The 21,326-nt window shown below is 44.3% G+C and overlaps 1 protein-coding gene across 2 annotated transcripts; it reads left to right on the top strand.

The window, feature by feature from the left end:
- The first annotated feature begins 142 nt into the window (after positions 1-142).
- On the top strand, positions 143-20,936 carry LOC111960579 (inositol-trisphosphate 3-kinase A). 2 transcript variants are annotated; one of them, XM_023982640.2, is made up of 8 exons: positions 143-305; positions 7,852-9,223; positions 17,167-17,263; positions 17,417-17,630; positions 17,872-18,076; positions 18,283-18,384; positions 18,512-18,583; positions 18,864-20,936. In XM_023982640.2, the coding sequence occupies exons 2-8, from the start codon at positions 8,024-8,026 to the stop codon at positions 19,071-19,073; spliced, it is 2,100 nt and encodes a 699-aa protein (XP_023838408.1). In that variant the 5' UTR covers positions 143-305; positions 7,852-8,023; the 3' UTR covers positions 19,074-20,936. The 2 variants fall into 2 exon arrangements, with proteins under 2 accessions (XP_023838408.1, XP_023838409.1); XM_023982641.2 differs by lacking the exon at positions 143-305 and having other exon boundaries at positions 7,545-9,223.
- Positions 20,937-21,326: the final 390 nt, after the last annotated feature.

Here is a 21,326-nt window from a genome sequence, read left to right on the forward strand (position 1 = left end):
ACCGCCATAATACCATAGAAGAAGAGCAGCTTAAGCACTCCATGTTCAGTGAACAAGTATTTTGACATGTGCTTCCTCTATCACTTTAACCACATGCTCTTACCTCACCATATTGCACACACAAAGCAAACAGATAAGCCACATTGACATCCATTCCACACCCAGATACAAATACAGTAGATATCACACTGAGACTCTTGTTCCCAGCCTAACAAGCAAGGAGAAGCATCATTGGTTTGGCATCACACAACCAGGCTATACACTTTTATACAACAAACAGGTTATTGGCAAACACTTGACTGATGGTAAGTTTTCGTTTCAGTTTATGGAGAAAGTCTGACACTCTTTGGAGAAGTAGTTGTTTTTTCATGGTGCTTTGTAGCCTATTCTATCTCTTATTGATCTCTGGGGTGATAACATCAGCTCTAAACTTTGTCTCTCTGCTCATCAGTATACCAGTTGACCATGGATTTCATGTGTTTCAATTACTGTAACCTATATGTATCTTATAACATTTACTGTGATCATCATAGTGTGTATATCTTAGAGTGACATGCGTCACTTAATTGTAATTAGTTTCCAGGTGCTGCCTGTGAGTGTGGGGTGGGGTTTTGAGTATAAATGCCCGGTGATAGAGCTTTTTGTGTTGACGCGACATGGCCGCAATAACTATTTGAACAGTTTGCTACAACAGTGGCTGGAGGAGCAGAAAGAGCGTGGAGATGTGGACATTTTTGGAAAGAGAGGAAGAAGGAAAAGGAGTAGAGGGAAGCGGTGTGGTGTGGAGGATTAAGTACCCCCAAAAAATGATGTACTCGGTAGCTCAGAAGTTTAACCTGACGAGAGTGGGGATGAATTACCTGCGGTGGCAGGTGAGGTGAAGACCGGAGTTCGAGCCTCATCCCGATGATGATAAAGATGCTGGGAGGGAGATTTTTGGAGAGAATGGATCCTTTCCATCTGGCTGATCCATATGTGGTGTCAGGTTGGGTGATGGAGAGGTTGGGGACTGTTGACTCGGTGAAAGTAACTCGAAGTGGACTCGTGATGATTCTTTGTTTCTTCCCTCCAGAGGGAGCGGGTGCTCAGCATCGCGTGCCAAAAAAACGGACTTGCTTTGCTCTCCGGAGCAGGGCCCAGTTGAAAGGAGTGATAACTGGGGTGGTGTTAAGGAGGATCAACTGAAATGGAAGATTCCCGGTGTCTGACACCCGCCTTTTGGTGTGACGCAGACCTGGTGGAGAGCGTGGTAAAACAGAGAAGACACTATCTGTCCTGAGTTTTGATGCAGAATCAACCTGACAAGGTCAAGTTAGGATGTGACAGTTATCCCATATAGAGCTTTGGTCCCAAACCCATTACGGTGTTTTAGGTGTCATGTTGCAGCAGTGTGTAAGAGGGATATTTCTAGATGTGAGAAGTTTGTAAGAGGGCATGAGACAAAGGAAGGTGTAGTATCGATCGAATAAGTGTGGTTTAACCCATGGTAGTGGACATCAGAAATGTCCGGTGAGAGAAAGGCAGGTTGAGGTTGCCAAGATCAGAGTAGTACAGAAGGTGTCATGTGCTGAGGCAGTGAAGAGAGTAGTAGTGCCCATCTCCCTCCAGATCCTCTCTCGGTCTTCCTGAGCATTCCTTCCTCAACTATGCACTTTTCAAATTTTTATTGAATCTAACTATTGGAGAGCTTGTTGTTTTGAGCGATAGCGCTGAAGATCATGTTTGATATGTGCAATATGTCTTATCATTTCCATGCTCCACCCCTGATGTGTGCGGAACCTGTGTTTTGTAAATGTTTAGTAGTATATGTATTTATCCGAGGACCTCACCTTGTTAAACAAGGTGGCGTAGTGGCTACAACCTTCAACCTGTTACATTAGGCTAACTGGTTGTGTTTATCATTCATCTTTATGACCATACTGGGTTATTTTGTGGCGGCTGTTTGGTTGCTAAATTTATCTCACCATCAGTGATGTGTGTTAATCTCTGGAGTGTTCTCCACACGCAGCAATATGGAATGACCAGTTTCCCTAAAAGGACATTGCAACATCCCTATCTGTGAGGGGTGTGTCAACGCAGCACAGTGTTGTTGTCATCCTTGTGTGATTCACTGCCACTTATTCATTATGCCCAGATCAGTGTGTGTGTGTGTGTGTGGTTTGTGAGTGTGTGTGTGGAGGTTGCATGAGCAAATCTTTCCATAATTTCCCTTCCCATCTCATTTCCTGTGCCTAAGCACTCCTTTCTGACTTGACAGGGTTTCTGTCATGCTTCTCTCATTCTGTCTGGACAATATAGTCAGACCGCATGATTATGAGTCAGTGTATAGTATTGGCATGATGCATAGGACTATTCAAATCCACATGTGGAAAAACGCAGGCCCCTTTTCTATTGTGGAACCTGGGTCAGCAGGTCACATTGCAACACACAGTCGATCCATTAATCATACACCAGCCCGAGAGGCTTGTGGGAAGTCAACAAAAAAGGCAGTGACTTTGTCAACTGCTTACAGAATCAATGTTCACAAAATGTTATCAATACAACACTGAATAATCAGTGTGTCCTTGAACCTCCAGTCTGGCGTCTATCGCTATCAACAGATATGAGTATAATCCATAACTTTAGCATCAAGTCTAGTGGCCATCAATCCGCATCTTGAGTGTCACAAACGGAACACTGGAAATGGTGTTTTACAAAAACTCTAAATATGCTGAACATTGTGTTGATCACTACACACTAAATATGAGCTTTAGTCATATTACATTTCCCCATTGCAATGTCTGGTAAAAGACACATCGGTGTTACAACGTCAAATTCAGAGTCACAAACTAGAAACGGACCTCCTTCCAGTGTCCTAGATTCTCTCTATTCTGTAGGGATGGGCAACGGATGAGTTCATCAAAATTGCCCATCCCTACTGTAGGGGATTCGGTGTGAAGCAAACTTAGGTCAAGTAATTGTAACACAACTACTTCACTCTCTCCGCTGATTTGATGCTAGGGGAAATTGACATGTCTTCTTTGCCTGTCAGCATCGCTGTTTCATCTTATTAACTTCAACTTAGAAGCTTTTCATGTTAAAGAAAATACATGAAATAGTGAAACCCCCTCAGATCCTCCTTAACAGACTAATGGTTTCCAGCTTTATTATGCTATGTATTGTAACATTGCAACACTGAAGGGCCACAAAACCGGATGCATCCAGTTTTCATGTGAAATCGAAAGAGAGCCTGTGATGTGACTTCCACTTTTGGACATCAACAAGGCAACAATCCAACTTAACTCCTGCTCCAAATTTACTGGATTGGTTGAACAGTGCAGAAGAGAACCTGCCTAAAATGTTCAAGTCAGGACCAGAAAGAGAGACACTACGTTATTTTACGCTTGCTACATTAGGCTACTGGAGGGCAGCAGAAATGTGGGCAGCATTGTAGAAGCAAAGATGGTGGATAACTTAAGATAGTTCACTCAGGCCGTTTACCATTGTAAAAAATGGTAAGTTCTGGTCTACTTAACAGGGTGGCTCTCCCATTAAAAACGAATGCGATAGTTCGGCTTAGTTCATTGACTACCATTTGAAACAGTGGGATGTCTCGCTTCCTTTTCCATCTTTGGTAGAAGGTGATATTAGCTACAGTTGTTGCCTAATTAGGTTCCTGATGCTGCTTACGAAAGTCGTTAGATAGATCAATCTAGATGAAGTGAAGTCACATCAACTTGGGCCTGGCTCCTGTGGCTTTGCTAAAGCCAATTTAGCTTGTATTCCAGGAGATCCTCTAGGCAGAGATACTATACTGAACAAAATATAAACACAACATGCAAAGTGTTGGGTTCATGAGCTGAAATAAAAGATCCCACAAATGTTCTATATGCACAAAAAGCTTATTTCTCAATGTTGTGCACAAATGTGTTTACATCCTACACCTGACAGGCGTGGCATATCAAGAAGGTGATTAAACAGCATGATCATTACACAGGTGCACCTTGTGCTGGGGACAATAAAATAACACTCTGAAGCTCAATCAATCCAGAAAATGTCAAGAACTTTGAACGTTTCTTCAAGTGAAGTCGCAAAAACCATCAAGCACTATGATGAAACTGGCTCTCATGAGGACCGCCACAGGAAAGGAAGACCCAGAGTTACCTCTGCTGCAAAGGAGTTACCAGCCTCAGATTGCAGCCCAAATAAATGCTTCACGGAATTCAAGTAACAGACATCTCAACGTCAACTGTTCAGAGGAGACTGCGTGAATCAGGCCTTCGTGGTCGAATTTCTGCAAAGAACCCACTACTAAAGGACACCAATAAGGAGGGACCTGTTTGGGCCAAGAAACACAAACAATGGACCTTAGACCGGTGGAAATCTGTCCTTTGGTCTGATGAGTTCAAATTTGAGATTTTTGATTCCAACCGTCGTGTCTTTGTGAGACGCAGAGTAGGTGAACGGATGATCTCTGCATGTGTGGTTCCCACCGTGAAGCATGGAGGAGGAGGTGTGGTGGTGCTTTGTTGGTGACACGGTCAGTGTCATTTCTTTATAATTCAAGGCACACTTGACCAGCATGGCTACCACAGCATTCTACAGCGATATGCCAGTTCCACTAAGCGTAAACTAGATGGGATATAATTTTTTCATCCAACAGAACGATGACCCAAAACACACCTCCAAGCTGTGTAAGGGCTATTTGACCAAGGAGAGTGATGGAGTGCTGCATCAGATGACCTGGTCTCCACAATCACCTGACCTCAACCCAATTGAGATAGTTTGGGATGAGTTGGACTGCAGAGTGAAGGAAAAGCAGTCAACAAGTGCTCAGCATATGTGGGAGCTCCTTCAAGACTGTTGGAAAAGCATTCGGCGTGAAGCTGGTTGAGAGAATGCCAAGAGTGTGCAAAGGTGTCATCAAGGCAAAGAGTGGCTACTTTAAAGAATCTGAAATATATATTTTGATTTGTTTAACACTTTTGGTTACTACATGAATCCATGTGTTATTTCATAGTTTTGATGTCTTCGACAATTCGACACTCTCATGCCCCACTTTTGCGGTACTGGTTATCCTGAGTTGAACTCGAGTTGACCAAAGTTACCTCGATAAAAGGCTTGGCATGGTTAATCCGATGCCTGCATTGGCAGTACAGCATTTACTGCGATGCGGCCTCCGCAGAAGTCAGAGCAAACGTACTTTTAGCACTTCGCAGAGCAGTTCAAATAGTTAAGGAAGTGAGTTTGTTTATACAGGACCTCACACCTCCACCTACCATCAACCAATTATGTCAATGTGGAGCTTTACAAAGCCCTCCACATTGTTACAAAATTTGAGGCACACGGCGATGCGGTACGGAGCTTGAGTTGGCCTCTGCATGCCTCCGAAGGCTACGCAATTGTGTCACACCCTCCATATGAATCCTCCGACCACATTTTCAGATCAAGCATTCATTCCCCTACCTATAAATAATAAAGCCACCCTTTACTGGCTCAAATAGCCGACCAATCAGCCTGTTACCAACCCTTAGTATGGCAGACCTAAAAGCTTGCTGCCAGCTCTTAGCAAACCTTTGGAAAAAATAGTTTGACCAGATACAATGCTATTTTACAGTAAACAAATTGACAACAGACTTTCAGCATGCTTATAGGCAGTGGTGAAAAGTATTTTTACTTAAGTACTTTACAAAGTATTACTTAAGTCAACTTTTACTTCACTACATTCCTAAAGAAAATAATGTACTTTTTACTCAATACATTTTCCCTGAAACTCAAAAGTACTCGATACATTTTGAATGGCTAGCATGACAGGAAAATGGTCCAGTTCACGCACTTATCAAGAGAACATCCCTGGTCGTCCCTCCTGAGTTTTATCTGGCAGACCTGTCTAACAGAACACAGAGGGTGTTCTTTAATGGAAGTCTATCCAACATAATCCAGTTAGAATCAGAAATTATCCAGGGCAGCTGTCTAGGCCCTTAGTTTTTTCAAACTTTACTAATGACATGTTACTGACTGAGTAAAGCCAGTGTGTCTATGTACAGACACAAATATTCATTTTCACAAAGTCTGCTGCCTCAGTTTGTATGATGGCAATTTGCATATACTCCAGAATGTTATGAAGAGTGATCAGATGAATTGCAATTAATTGCAAAGTCCCCCCAAGACTGTATGTGGATAACTCAACACTATACACGTCAGCTACTACATTACTGCAGCACTTAACAAAGAGCTGCAGTTAGTTTCAGAATGGGTGGCAAGGAATAAGTTAGTCCTAAACATTTCAAAAACTCTGGATTGTATTTCAGACAAATCATTCACTAAACCTCAACTAAATCTTGTAATGAATAATGTGGAAATTGAGCAGGTTGAGGTGACTTAACTGCTTGGAGTAACCCTCGGTTGTAAACTGTCATGGTCAAAACACATTGATACAACAGTAGCTAAGATGGGGAGAAGTCTGTCCATAATAAAGTGCAGTTCTGCCTTCTTAACAGCACTATCAACAAGACAGATCCTACAGGCCCTAGTTGTCGCACCTGGACTACTGTTCAGTCGTGTGGTCAGGTGCCACAAAGAGGGACTTGGGAAAATTGCAATTGGCTCAGAACAGGACAGCACGGCTGGCCCTTAGATGTAAACAGAGCTAACATTAATAATATGCATGTAAATCTCCTGCCTCAAAGAGGAGGAGAGATTTACTTCATCACTACTTGTATTTGTGAGAGGTATTGACATGTTTAAAACACTGAGCTGTCTGTTTGAACTACTGGCACACAGCTCAGACAGCCATGCATACCCCACAAGACATGCCACCAGAGGTCTCCTCACAGTCCCCAAGTCCAGAACAGACTATGGGAGGCGCACAGTACTACATAGAGCCATGACTACATAGAACTCTATTCCACATCAAGTAAGTCATGCAAGCAGTAAAATTATATTTTAAAAAACAGATATAAATAAACCATATGGAACAGCGGGTACTGTGAAGCAACACAAACATAGACCGCTGCACCACTCTGTGCCTAAGGCACTGCATCTCAGTGCAAGAGGCGTCACTACAGTCCCTGGTTCCAGGCTGTATCACATCCAGCTGTGATTGGGAGTCCCATAGGGCGGCGCACAATTGGCCCAGTGCCGTCCGGGTTTGGCCCGGGTCATTGTAAATAAAAACTTGTTCTTAACTGACTTGCCTAGTTAAATAAATAAAAAATACTAACACACAATAACATGTGCACTATACACACAGATTTTGTGTTATGTGGTTCTAGAGTAGGGACCTGAGGGCACACACAATGTGTTGTGAATGTACTGTAAATTGTATAACTGCCTTAATTTTGCTGGACCCCAGGAAGAGTAGCTTCTGCCTTAGCAGCAGCTAATGGGGCAAGTCAGTTAAGAACAAATTCTTATTTACAATGAGGGCCTACCAGGGAACAGTGGGTTAACTGCCTTATTCAGGAGCAGAACTACAGATTTTCTTTACCTTGTCATCTCGGGGATTCGATCCAGCAACCTTAACGGTTACTGGCCCAACGCTCTGACCACTAGGCTACCTGCCGCCACATCCATACTAAATGCAAAAACATGTGCAAAGCCAATATAACTCAAGTCATTGGCCTCAAAAGGCACAATTTTTTTTTTTTTCCTGTTTTCGTACCATATTGATGTATTCACCCTTCACACCGAACATCAATTTCACTCATCTCTTTTAACGAAAGCAAAAGTGTGTACCTTGTACCTTTTTTTATGAGATTGTTTATTGTTTATTGCAATATGACATAGATAAGACCAAATGGAAAGCAGTACAGTAACTTATGTGAAGTGTTTTGGCAAAATATTCTAAAACTGTTTTGTTTTTTCTTGCAGATATGGAATATTCAAACATTTTGATCAACATTTTCCTATAATTGTCATTTATCATTGGCAACAATGAGTGGAGCACGTGACTCATGTGTTACTTTGTAGCACGGTGAGAATTGTTTCAAATTGGAAACATCTCGGAAGGTGCGACTTGTGCGCTGCTACTACCGTGTATAGAATGGGTCAAACGCGTTCTGGTCTCTCGTACTGGAAACCAACTGAGACAGCCAAACGGCTCCCTATCTGCAGATTTACCCGTGAGGAGCGAAGGGGTGACCGGTTTTACAGGAATCTGATGAAAACGAAGCAGTTGCCTTCGCCAGGCACAGGTCAACCGGAGGTGGGGCTTGTAATCGGAGCTGGAGATTCGGAAACCCTTCGTGGTCACGGGCGAGGAAAGTTGTTGAGAGGCCAGACCGAGTCGGCGGTAGTGGACTACACCACCCCGGTCGCCGAATACCCATCTCGAATTCATTATGAAAAGATTCAGGCTCTCGACAGTGACGCTGTGAGCAAGGGAGCGGCCGACTCTTCCTTCGATGCGACAGGCTTGGATACGCTGGCCAGAGGATTCGAAAGAACCCGCTGCGTGGTTACGCAGCGCAGCAGCCCAGAAACAACTGAGGAGGATCATGTCTGGAATGCCCCGGCTTGGGCCATGGAAAACAAGCCATTCGGATTTGATAAACAGAGTGGGGTTGCCTCCGAGGTCAGGGCGATACCGGGGGCTGTATCACCGGATGGTTCAGTCCATTGGCGCATATCTGGAGAGGAGAATTTAAAACTGACCCTGGCATCACTGAGCTTGCGTTTGGACGAGCCTCTGACAAGTGGCGTGTCAGAACCGATAAGGTATGAGATACCACACACAGAGTTAGAAATTACTAAATGTAACTTTCTCACTGCTTCTTGTGAGCCCGAAGCTGTCAGGAAAAATGAACAATGCGGTTGTTCTGTTGAGTCGGGGAACCAGGAGGACCCCTCGACTAACTCTCCAAAACAGCCACACGGACAGATCCAAAGTCCACTAGGTAGCCAACGTTTCCCTGGTACTATCCCAAAGCTTATTATAACCAGAGATCCAAGCCCCAGTCGGACTCAGGAAACACTAGACCCAAGGACCATGGAACTCGGAGTCGGTGGATCATCCCTGGATCCAAACGCCGATGATGAGTCCCCCTGCTCGGACAGTGGCTGGGGAGGCTCCCCGGCGCTAATGCGCTTTCACCGAAAGCTCTCCAACTCGTCCTCCGCCGGCTGCGTATCCTCCGCCTCGTCGTTTGAGGAGTCCGAGGATGACTTCACCGGCAGCGACATCGAGTCCAGCCTGTCCCCAGTCATTTGCAACATGCTGGGCAGTCCAGACGAAGGAATGGGGGTGAGTGTGCCATCCTTAATTTGTTTGTGCATAAAATCTGGTGGTCTGCTGACTAGAGGTKTATCTTCTGTATGAGGTTGCATACAAAAACACCCATTAGTATTATGTTAAACTCTTTGGCTATAATCGGTGCTAAATGTTTTTGCTAGAAGTGGCATGGATAGGCACATACTTAAACACACAGCCTTATTGTTTACTTTCTGCACACTAATAAATAAAGAGCATAGCACCTATATATAAACTCCCAGTAATTGATTGGGTAAACCACCAACATTTCAGCATCACTGTTCCTCCTTCAGGGTAAAATGTTGTTGGTTTACCCAATCAATTACTGGGAGTATATATATATATATATATATATATATATATATATATATATATATATATATATATATATATATATATATATATATATATAAACTCTATTTTTATAGCTTGCAGTTTATACGGTGTTAGTCAGCACCTCTAAACAAAATAATTTCTCTGGGAGTACACCAGCTCATGCTTTATGTTAGACTACTTTCTCTACACACACACTTCCATGGTACATTTGTAGCCTACTGTATGCGCTCATGCTATTGATATAAGGCATAGTCTTTTTTCATTTATGCAGAAGAGCTGCACTATGATTTGAAATGATGCCCTAATACGCAGAGCAGACATTCACTGATAATGCATGTTCCAGTACCACAACTCCATTGTTGACTTACAGACTGCATGTCAAACACACACACACACACACACACACTGGAGACGGAGGAATTCACAATTCTCTGTCAGTGTGTTAGATCTACTCCTAGATAACATATCTGAATCTCACACGTCTCTCTCTCACACACACACACACACACACACACACACACACACACACACACACACACACACACACACACACACACACACACACACACCAAGCCCCTGTGCTCCTACCACAGGGTGTGTGGTGAATATTTAGCCTGAAGGAGTTTGGAGCGCAATTGTATTTACACATAGATCAGAAAGGATCAGTTGGGTGTAAACAACATGGTGGAAATCAGCTGAGCTAGGTGAACCTGTGGCGTCGCTTACATACTACACCAAAGCCAATAAATAGGTTCACCAATGAAGGCCCTTTCACTCCTAAGTGACTCTTTACCCATGACTCCAACCACTATGACCCTTAGCCGAGATTGTCACTAATGAGCTCGTCTTGATAAACACGGCGTCATTTGCTCAACCCCAAGACGTTCTTGTTTTGACCCGTGCGTGATCCAGCTCTAACCTTGTACAGTGGTACATTCATGTTTCCCTCCCCAGTCGCAAGCCTTTGAATGCGCCCTGACCAAGAAATGCTTGGAATGACATGAGCTCAAAAACAGGATGTCTTTCCTAGAAATTGACCAATTGAAACGCAGGCAAAGCTCTCTTCCTGAACAGGAATGGTGTGAATCCTGGAAGTCACCACTGTGTGGAAATACTGGAATGTGTACATGTTACATATCACCAACACGCACATACTTGCTCTCTCTGAGTGCGTAGTCATTGTAATCAATGTGTTTATGAGAGAAACTACTTCAGGAGAACATATGTTCAGTCCTAATTTCTTCATGTCTCTGAAAGGGAGATGGTCTTCCAAATAACACATAATGGCTGACCTATTTAGATGACATTGGTGTGAGTGACTCACTCTCACATTGTGTGTGTGCTCCAGTGGGTTTCTATGATGTGTGTGTGTGAGTCAATGTGTGGAGAGAGTGAGCCTTAAAAATAATGTAACTGAATTCCGATACTTAGCCACAGCTCTCTTTCTATCTACTTTGTCGCTCTCTTTTCCTCCCTCATTTGCTTTCTCTAATTTGCTTTATCTTCTGCGAGTCCAGAAATTTCCATATCTGCGCGTGTGTGTCATCCTTGTTAATGTATGAATTTAGTCTGGATGAGAGGGTATGTCAGCAGTTCCCATGTTATAGATCCCACCCACACTACTGTTATGATTGAATATCTGGAACATAGTGAGTGTACAGGATGTCCATTTTGGATCTAGCTGGTGTGATACGGCAGCACTGGGGCGAGTGTTGGTTGTGATAGTATTAGGGCCTTGGTTGTTATTGGCTAACTGTACGCTTTCAAAGTGTGGCCAAACCAGTTGCTACACTTTGTGCTCAGTGACGTACATTGTAGATACTTGCCTGCTCACACTGCATATTTTAGAGTTGAAGGCACACACTCAGACACTACACACTCTGATGCCATCTCAGAGTGTCATGGAAAATTGGGCTGCAGGCAGTTGCGTTGCTAGGCGACATCATTGCCATATATGGCGCTCTTTTTTTCTCTCTCTCTCTCTCTCTCTTTGGTCTGTATTTTGAATGTAACGTCTTATATATTACACATTACTTTTGACATATTTTCATAAAGTCTCTTTCTGCCTGCATCATCCCTTCATTTCTCTGACAATATCTTTCCCCCCCCCCCTATGTTTAGCCTTGCAGCACAGCACAAGGTTTTCCCCTGACACACAGGCAGTGGAACAGAAGGCAGAGGAAAATATAGATAAATGGAGAAGGAGTGATAAAGTACCCTCCCTACACACACTCTACAATATATCCCACAACACACGCCCGTGTACAGCACATACTCCACATGCGCACACACAAGAACAACTCATCGATAAACTCGCATTATGCAACTCGCGATGGCAAAGTTGCCACACTCGAACATGCGTACGCACACAAAGACTCATATTTGTAAGTGTCCACAACAGCAATAAAAAAACACATTCGTGTCAGACACTTTTTGTGTGTTAACTGGGCTGTGGTTGAGCTGTGCTGTGCATGCCACCGAGAGCAGAGGGGATGTGGTTTACATGTAAACAAGGCCTGGAAAAAGAGCAGCATCACGCCTAAGAGTAAGATGTCCTTTTACTCAACTTTTACTGTTGATACGCGATATCACAAGATTTACTTAACAAAAGGCACATCTCAATAGGTGGTCCAAGTTAGTCATGACATGGCCACAAGTGGAGAGAGAGCCTTTCCTCTTGTTCTCTAATGCTTCTCTGTTGTTCCTCAAGCAAGGGGGAAGGCCGTGACTATCACAGATTCCCATCAGACCAACTCCTTTAATGTCCAACTCCTTGAAGTTTGCAGCGGTCTACAAAACACTATTTTGCTCAAGATATTTTATTTGACCCTTTAGTGTGTGTACTTTACTGTATTTATACTTGGGATATTGCTTTTCAACAGTTAAAGTATATATTTTTTTTAAGTCGCTGGAGGATGTCTTTTAAAGACTACAGCTGGTGTTGTGAGCAGTAAAACGGGGCGCACCCCCTTTATAAATCAAAAGCTATTTACAACAGCCACATGCCTGTGTTTTTCCCTCTGGGCTTACATATGTCTGAGGAGTTCCTCTGAGGGACAAAGAGAAACAGGACAGCGGGGGAAGGGTATAGAGGGAGCTATAGGGGAGTACTCTAGTGGATTTAAATGTTCTTTATTTAGTCAGGATAGCCCACTCTAACAAATGCCACTGTTTTCCAATGAGTCCTGGGTTCCATAGAATCAATTTTTAAAAAAAGAAAGCAAGCAAAAGTGGGGTTAGTGCTTAGGGGTATTTAGAAATGTTTTCCTCTGAATATCCAATCTAGTAATTCACTTTGACTCCAGCATGATGACTCTCACAAAACAGAATTGGCTACATTAGGTCGATGTCTTTTGCATCATACTCACACACTTGAAAGTTGTCTTTGCCCCACAATTTTCAGTTTAGTTAACAGAAGGGGAAAAAATGCTGTCTGTTGGTATTTAATTTAGGGACATGTGGTGTGGGAGAGCCATTGTCTTTACACTATACTACTCAGGGGGGTATGTGGGGTAGATGTCTCCCACACTACCTCTGGAGCTAGTGTGGGAGACATCTCTCAGAGAGATTTTGAATCGATCTGTCTGTTTACACTACAGTAGTACATTTCCTGGGACTAGTATGTGTCATCAAAGTAGTGCAGAGTAAAGAGACCCTTTCTCTCTGGGTATTACAGACGAGTCTGTCACTGGGGACTCTGTCTTGCTGAGGACACCGGCTCAGGACAGGCTGATGGGGAGGGGGGGATTAGAGAGAGACCCTGATATCCGAAAGACAGTTGGTGTGGTGGGGAAAGAAACATGGAGAGGGAAAATTGATGAAAGGGAGGCAGAGGTCATCAAACTTGGAGAGGGAAAATGTAGCGCTAAGTGACAGACTAGTGTGAGGGAGAGTGACGAGTTAACGAGCGAGCACGAGACCTGGGAGGGAGAAGTAACACCAGGTAGGGAGACAGTGATACTGTAAGAGAGGAGGGACAAAATGCTGCAGAGAGGACAGAGATCAGTTGGTGTTAAAGAGAAGGCAGAGAGGGWTTATAATGTAACCTCATACGAGAGGGGATGTTTACCAGAAAACACAAGTTAACAAAGCCAGGCAATTGCATTGAATGACTGCTAATGCTGCAGGGCTAACTGAGGGACAGATGGCCTCTGTAGCATTTAGCCACAGCCCTTCTAACAGTCATATGTAGGGCCAAATGCTCATGCTAGGCTAACAGGGATATACAGAGAGGGGCAAGGCTAAATGCTAACCCCTCTAGGCTAACTGAGGGACAGTCCGATGGAGCGCCGGATGCTCGTGGAGGTCTCGTTTGGAGACCCTGTTACTGAGGGTGCGGAGTGTGTGGGACTGGCTACACTCTCACCTCCCCTCTGTGTCTGTGTGTGCCTGTGTCAGTGCCGGTCTGCTGCTCCACTACTGCTCTGTCTGCCAGGTAAGAGATGAGACAAACAGATTAGACATACTAGATTAGATATACTGTTGGGAAGAGCTGAGATTGGAGACRGATGTCAACAGGTGAGGACAGGCTTGCATACAATACAATATAAACTGTGTGGTTCGAGCCCTGAATGATGATTGGCTGAAAGCCGTGGTATATCAGCTCGTATACCTCGGGTATGACAAAACATTTTATTTTTACTCTTCTAATTACATTGGTAACCAGTCTATAATAGCAATAAGGCACCTCGGGGGTTTGTGGTATATGCCATCTGCATTACGTTATGCGTATTGGCCGTATACCACACCCCCTCAGGCCTTATTGCTTTAGTATAGCGAGGAGTTGAWGTCAGAACAATAGTCTTCTATAGTCATTGATATAATAACCTTAGGGGTGGACAGGTGAAGACTGTCCCTGTCCTTGTGGGCTGAGATGTAGGGCCACATTGAACGTTGCAGATAGAAATGCCACAAATAGAGCCAACGTGATTCCTTATTCTACTTGTCAGAGAGGCATGTTTGTTCTACATAGCGCATTGCTAACTGAACGTTCCAAAACGTTGCGTCCTGCTGAACGCTCCCCTGGTGTACATCCAGTATGTAAGACCGTGTTTCTCTCTAGGATTAGGTATGAGGTGGGCAGGTACACAGTATCTCCTCTCTCTGTGCTGATCCACACAGGTATGTGTGGAAGTACTGTTACAAACCCTGTCCTCTCTAGTTGAGGCAGGTCTGGACAGGTGTTGGATTCTGTCCGTCTGTAGAAGGATTATCTATCTGCTTTGGCATTAGCTAGTATGGACAGGTAGAAGGAGAGTTGTCTTTGTGTGTCTGTAGGCTGGGTCAAGTGTGTATTGGGTCCATTAAAGTCCAACAAGATTTGATTGTATCTTTATTTGACCAGGTTTAACACCTAGGATCTGTCTTTATTATGAAAATCTGTTATGTCGTGGGTGTTTTAATAAGGTTCTCCGAGTTGACGTTTGCATTGTCTCTATCTGGCCTAAGGCGGTGGTAAGCCAGGGAGATTTATGATGACGGCTGTTGTCAGAATAGACACTAGGGCTGTAGGTCAGTAGGGTCACAGCTTCACGACCTTTTAGTTTTTGACCTCGTGGTCAGAACAGAGGTTTTCGTGTTCCTCTTGCGGACAACACTGACGTCACTACTGATATGTGTGTGTGTGTGTTTCATGGCTGCTGTCATTATGACAGGAGTCAAGACGCATTCCAAGAATGTAGTGTAGGATGAAGGGAAGAAAAGAGAGGGGTAAGGCTGGAGGGAGGGGGCAGAGGGACAGAGCCCTGCTGTTTTATAGTGGAGGAGCGGGAGAAATGGAGCGGGATTAGGATAACAACAACAACAACAGCGGGAAGCAGTGAATGAAGGCAGGAGAGGGGGAGTAATACGTTGAGGAAGGGAAAAGGAGAAGTAAAGAGAGAAGAGCAGATTCTCCTCTCCAGGGTCATTCAGGTCAGGTAATAATGGAGATGGGAGGAGGCGGTCAAATCGAATAGAGGGGACTGAGTTACATCTGACCCCCCTGGGCCATTCATTAAGCTGTCTGGCCTGAGCTGCTGGAGAGAGAGCGAGTGGGAGATAAACGAGTGGATGAGAGAGAGGAGTGAAAGGGGAGAAAAGAGCCATTTAGGAGGGGTATAGCTCTTCTTTGATTACCCGTTCCTCTCCGGACCCCCTGTAGTGACACCCAGCACCCAATGCTCAGCTCCGAGAGGGACAGAGAGAGAGAATGATAGTGATTGACTTAGCTGAATTCCCCCTGCAGATTAGTGTTGTGCCACCTTGGAGCTAGCTCATCGTTCACCTGTCACATTGACCTCTGCCTCTTTGCACTTTTCCTTCTGGGCTTTGTCTTTATTTTGCAATGTTTTCAATCTGGCAGGTGTGTGTGGGTGACTGTACACTTTTGTGTGGTTTGAATCCCGCTCTTGTGAGTGTGAATGTGTCATCTGCTCTGAGGTAAGGGTTATGTTTGGGTTAAGCTGGTAAAGAGCTTTAGAGCTCGGAAGTCTCTGTTGGCATTGACCAGCCCCGGGACTCAGACTACTAGCCTGCGCTGTCTCTGTTCTTTACAATGTATTCAGTACAACTTCAGGGGCCGTATCCACAAAGCGTCTCCRATAATAATGAATAAGATTATATGGACAGATCCTAGATCAGCACTGCTACTCAGATATTTAATGAATACGGCCTCTGGCCTGTATTTCTACTCTTTTCTCGCTCTGTATTCAGCACAACATTTCAGCAGTCCAGTGTAAAGAATGTGTGGGTGCGGAGGAGGCAGACAAACATTGGCTGGGGTTGGTTGTACTGGTCTGTAGTGTAGTGGGGCATGCATTCTTTAGCAGTCTGAGGGTTGTAAATGATCATAAAATATAGGTTTATGGCACCTTGTCCTTCCACTCAATTACCTCTATGATGACCTCTGCCTTCCTCTTCTCTTGTCTCTTTTTCTCAAATGTTTTGTCTTTGCCCTACCTTTGCACTCTCCTTGTCTCTCTGTCCCTTTCTCTCTCGGTCTCCTTCCTGTGACTTCCCACACACATACAGTATCATTTCCTAATCAGTGGTGTGTGTGCAATCGATGCTGTGTGTTCTCCTCTCTGCTTGCTTGCGTCAAACTCTCTTGCATAGTGACCTTGCTGCGTGTTCTCCTCTCTGCTTGCTTGCGTCAAACTCTCTTGCATAGTGACCTTGCTGTGTTTTTCCCAATAAAGATAAACTAACTACACACATGTCCGCAGACTCACACACTTACTCAATCAAACTCGCACATGGTGTTCCTGTGTAGGCCAGGAATGTTATATTTTTGTTATTGTGGAACCAGTGTGACGTTTCTGGTCAATGTTTGGTGAATGGGGGCTGTGAGAAATGTTGTGTACCTGGCCTTGGCTCAAGCGAGCTGGGACCTCACTCTCACTCTGTGCCTCCCGTTGTGTGTTTGTGTGTCTTTTAGATCATTGGTTTTCAAACTATTTTCATCAACCTCAAATGGTCGTATGACCCACTGATAAGCGATACAACATTTCTATCCAGTTTTCTGCTGTGGCCAAGTAAGAATGAGTCGGGATGACCATATGTAAACCACTAGTTTAGCTGACTGGTGGTGTGTAACCCATTTGTTGCTTCTCTCCTTCCAGACCAAGCAGTGGCAGAAGCTGAAAACTATGGTGCACTGGTCTCCCTTCGTGTCCTTTAACATGCGCTATCCCTGGGTGCAGCTCGCCGGGCACGCAGGTATACACCACTCCCTTTCACACTCTGTCTCTCTAGTGCTCTAGCTCTCTCTCTCTCTCCCTGTTTGTTTGTTTCTGTTTCTTTCTCTCTCTCTCAGTATTTCTCACTTTCTTCTCCTCTGTCACTCACTTGTCCCCTCCCTCTGTCTCGTAGGTAACTTCCAGGCGGGGGAGTATGGGCGTTTGTTGAAGCGCTACTGTGAGTGTGAGCAGCTGTGCCTGTTGAAGCTGATGGGGGACATTCTGCGGCCCTATGTCCCTGGCTACTACGGCGTGGTGCAGAGGGACGAACAGGACTACAACCTAATGGACGACCTCCTGGCTGACTTTGACTCTCCCTCCATCATGGATTGCAAGATGGGCAGCAGGTGAGAGACCGGGGGAAGAGATAGGTGTACTGAGCTGGAAAATAATAGGCAGAATCTACCACACACCCAAAACCGATTTTAGTGAAGGTGCTGGATGCAAAATTGAGCTGAGCCATCTTTCAGTCGACCTTCATCAGAGCAAAACTAAATCCTGCATGCCCATAGGAGATTACTATTGTTAGATAACTCCGCTGTTAGATGATGAACTGGCTCACTAACCCGGTCTTCCCTGTCCTATCAGGACTTACCTGGAGGAGGAGCTACTGAAGGCCAGGGAGCGTCCACGGCTCCGCAGGGACATGTATGAGAAGATGGTGGCCGTGGACCCTGGGGCCCCTACGGATCAGGAGAGGGCCCAACAAGGCATCCTGAAGCCCAGATACATGCAGTGGAGAGAGACCCTCAGCTCCACTGCCACCCTGGGCTTCCGCATCGAGGGCATCAAGGTCAGGGGGCACACTGGGTTCAACACGGGGTCTAAATTATTTTTAGTGTTTCAAATTTATGGGCAAAATAACTTAACAATAATGAGACAAGGAAATGGGTGTGATGGGTCAGCACTCAAAAATGTCACATAAAGCTTACTTCATTAAAAAACTAATAATAATAATTTCACTGCATCAATTACTCTTGTGTTATTTGTGATGTGCAGAGAGCGGATGGGACGTGCAACACCAACTTTAAGAAGACCAAACACCGGGAGCAGGTCATGCAGGCTCTGGGAGACTTTGTTGATGGGAACATTCAGATCCTGGTACGTGTTTCTAGAGGGACATTTAGTCGGGTGGCACATAAGAGAACTTGAGTTCTAGGGGGACCTACTCAGTCAATTCAGATTGACTGTCTGTTTGACTGTTTGTCTCCCGTTCTCTCTCTGGTAGAAAGTCTACCTGCAACGTCTGGAGGAGCTGCGATCTGTGCTGGAGAAGTCCCAGTTCTTCAGAACACATGAGGTAACCCACACAAACTCACCGACACCCTATACTACCGCCCACTTCTCTGTACCCATAGTACTCAAACTGTTTTGTCTCAAACTGAAATTAAGGGAAAGGCGGATACCTAGTTAGTTGTGTAACTGAATGCATTCAACTGAAATGTGTCTTCCAAATTAGGCAAACTATTAGAATTTTAGTAACCAGGACATGGCGAAGCGATTTCTGCGTAGTGCAGCTTTAAATCACAAACAAACACTCTCACTGACAGACTGAACTCAAATGTCCGGTTTTCTCCCAGGTGGTGGGCAGCTCCTTGCTGTTTGTGCACGATGCGTCAGGCCAGGCCCGTGTGTGGATGATAGACTTTGGGAAAACGGTGCCCCTGCCTGCCCACCTCACCTTGGACCACCGGACCCCCTGGATCGAGGGCAACTGYGAGGATGGCTACCTGTGGGGTCTGGACAACCTCATAGACATTCTCAGTACCATGCTCCCCCCCAGCCGCTGAGAAAGAGCGGGCCGTGTGAGAGAGTACAAAGGGATGGCCTGGAAGAGAGGAGGAGGAGGAGGATGGAGAGAACACTCTCATCCTAGTCACAGATGGAGAATGAAAGTGGGGAAGAACAAATGGAACTGGTCATTACCCAAACTAGAATGTGAGATGGAGGGGAAAGGAAAGAAGGATGACAGTGAAAGAGAGGCAAACGGAGGAGCACACAGAACATGGTGGACACTCTTTAGTCAGAGTGAGGAAACCTGTCCACACGACTAGCGGTGTGTCATCCCTCATCAACTTCTCTCATTTATAAGAGCTATGACGTCAACTATCACTGCAGCACGTACACACAGACACACTACTCTTCCTTCATATGATCACAAGTATGATGATAATGTACTGTACTTTTCCAATGGGATATATCCTCAAGTGACCAATGGAGAACATTTTATTTACATTATGGACCACTTGACTTTATGCTTTTTAAACTATTTTATATATTTGTCAACACTAGAAACACTGGGGGAAAAAACGGTATATGTAACCTTTATCTGGTACTTAGCCTTTTTAATGTAAATACAGTTTTATTTCATCTGTTGGCCTTCACGAGTAGCCTCTTTACACTTTGTACTTTTTCTGTGCCTAGATTTTGGGATTGGAGGCAGATTATTTTTTATATATCATTCCAAAGTTTGCTGGAGAGTTGACCCAAAGTCTGTAACTTTTGTATTTTTTTTGTAAGTAGGATGGCAAACTGGAGGCTGTTGATTGGCAGAGTTGACCCAGCAGATAAACTAACAGTGGTTCCCAACCAGGGTTACTAGGACCTCTGGGGGTACTTGGTCGATCCACAGGGCGGTACTTGAGAATATTTAATGAGACCATAGGCTTACTGGTAAAAAGTACATGAGGGGGTACTTCAGGGGTACTCTGGACAGAGCAAAATTCAGCTGGTGCTATAGTAACCACAAATGGTTGGGAACCACTGGACTAATGGATCTTAATGTTTTTTTTCTTTATTTTCTCTCCTAGTGGGGCACATGACTTGGTGGTCATGGCGAACTAGACTGTATTGCACAAATGGGTTCCTCACAAAAGCCATTGAACAAAGCTAGCCCTGCCTCTGTCTTTGAATATGGATTCCCTCTGGTGTCCCAGGTTCTTATAAGCAAACCATTTTCTGGTGAATGGAAGTTGATCAATCTGCATAGTTGTGACCATTTATTCCTTCAGTTCGGTTCATACATTTTTCTGGACTGGGTAACGATTGGCCTGACAACTGAAATGACTATTTGAACAAGTCACCTGAAACTGGAATGAATGAGCTACTGTATGTTATGACACGTTCATCCACACGTCAGACTTGTGTCACTGGATTTGTAGATCTGCCAGCCAATATTCCCATCCAAGTCTTCCTACATATCCTTAAACAGTTAGATACTGTTTGTGTATTTATGGTGTGTGTACAGATTTCTATGTCTAGACAATGGAGAAGCTCTGTGTGACTGTCAGCATTGACATCATGGAACTGGAATTATGTTTCTACTGTTGACATCTCTCAAATATTCCACACCATAAAAACACATTCTGGAATAATGTATTGTTTACAAAGTATTATATCTTACGTACCATGTATCCTCTTCTTAACCTGACAGTTACTGGCTTTCAGACTGTTTGTGTGTGGCTGTGAGCTGGACTGTAAGGTTGGGAAAGCCTAAGATTTTATATAGTTTGGATAAGCCTTTCCTCTGTGCTGTACAGTTGCTGGGGGACGCAAATACAAATGTTCAAAGGATTGAGACGGGTCCCTGCTCTCTTTGTCTAGAATACCATTGATTGCAATAAACTGGAACTAAGAGCTCAAGTCCTTTCTAATCTGAAGCCCTGTGTCGTCTCATTCAACATCAGAAGTATGAATCATATTGATAAATGTTTTTACACTGCCCTACAACAGTACCAGTCAAGTTTGGACACATCTACTCATTCAAGTGTTTATTTTATACATTGTAGACTAATAGTGAAGACATCAAAACTATGAAATAACACATGGATTCATGTAGTAACCAAAAAAAGTGTTAAACAAATGAAAATATATTTTATATTTGCGATTCTTCAAATAGCCACCCTTTGCCTTTGACAGCTTTGCACACTCTTGGCATTCTCTCAACCAGCTTCATGAGGTAGTCACCTGGAATGCATTTCAATTAACAGGTGTGCCTTAAGTTAATTTGTGGAATTTCTTAACTTAATGCGCTGAGCCACTCA

Source organism: Salvelinus sp. IW2-2015, linkage group LG4p, assembly GCF_002910315.2.
Source record: "Salvelinus sp. IW2-2015 linkage group LG4p, ASM291031v2, whole genome shotgun sequence".
NCBI classification, from domain to species: Eukaryota; Metazoa; Chordata; class Actinopteri; order Salmoniformes; family Salmonidae; genus Salvelinus; species Salvelinus sp. IW2-2015.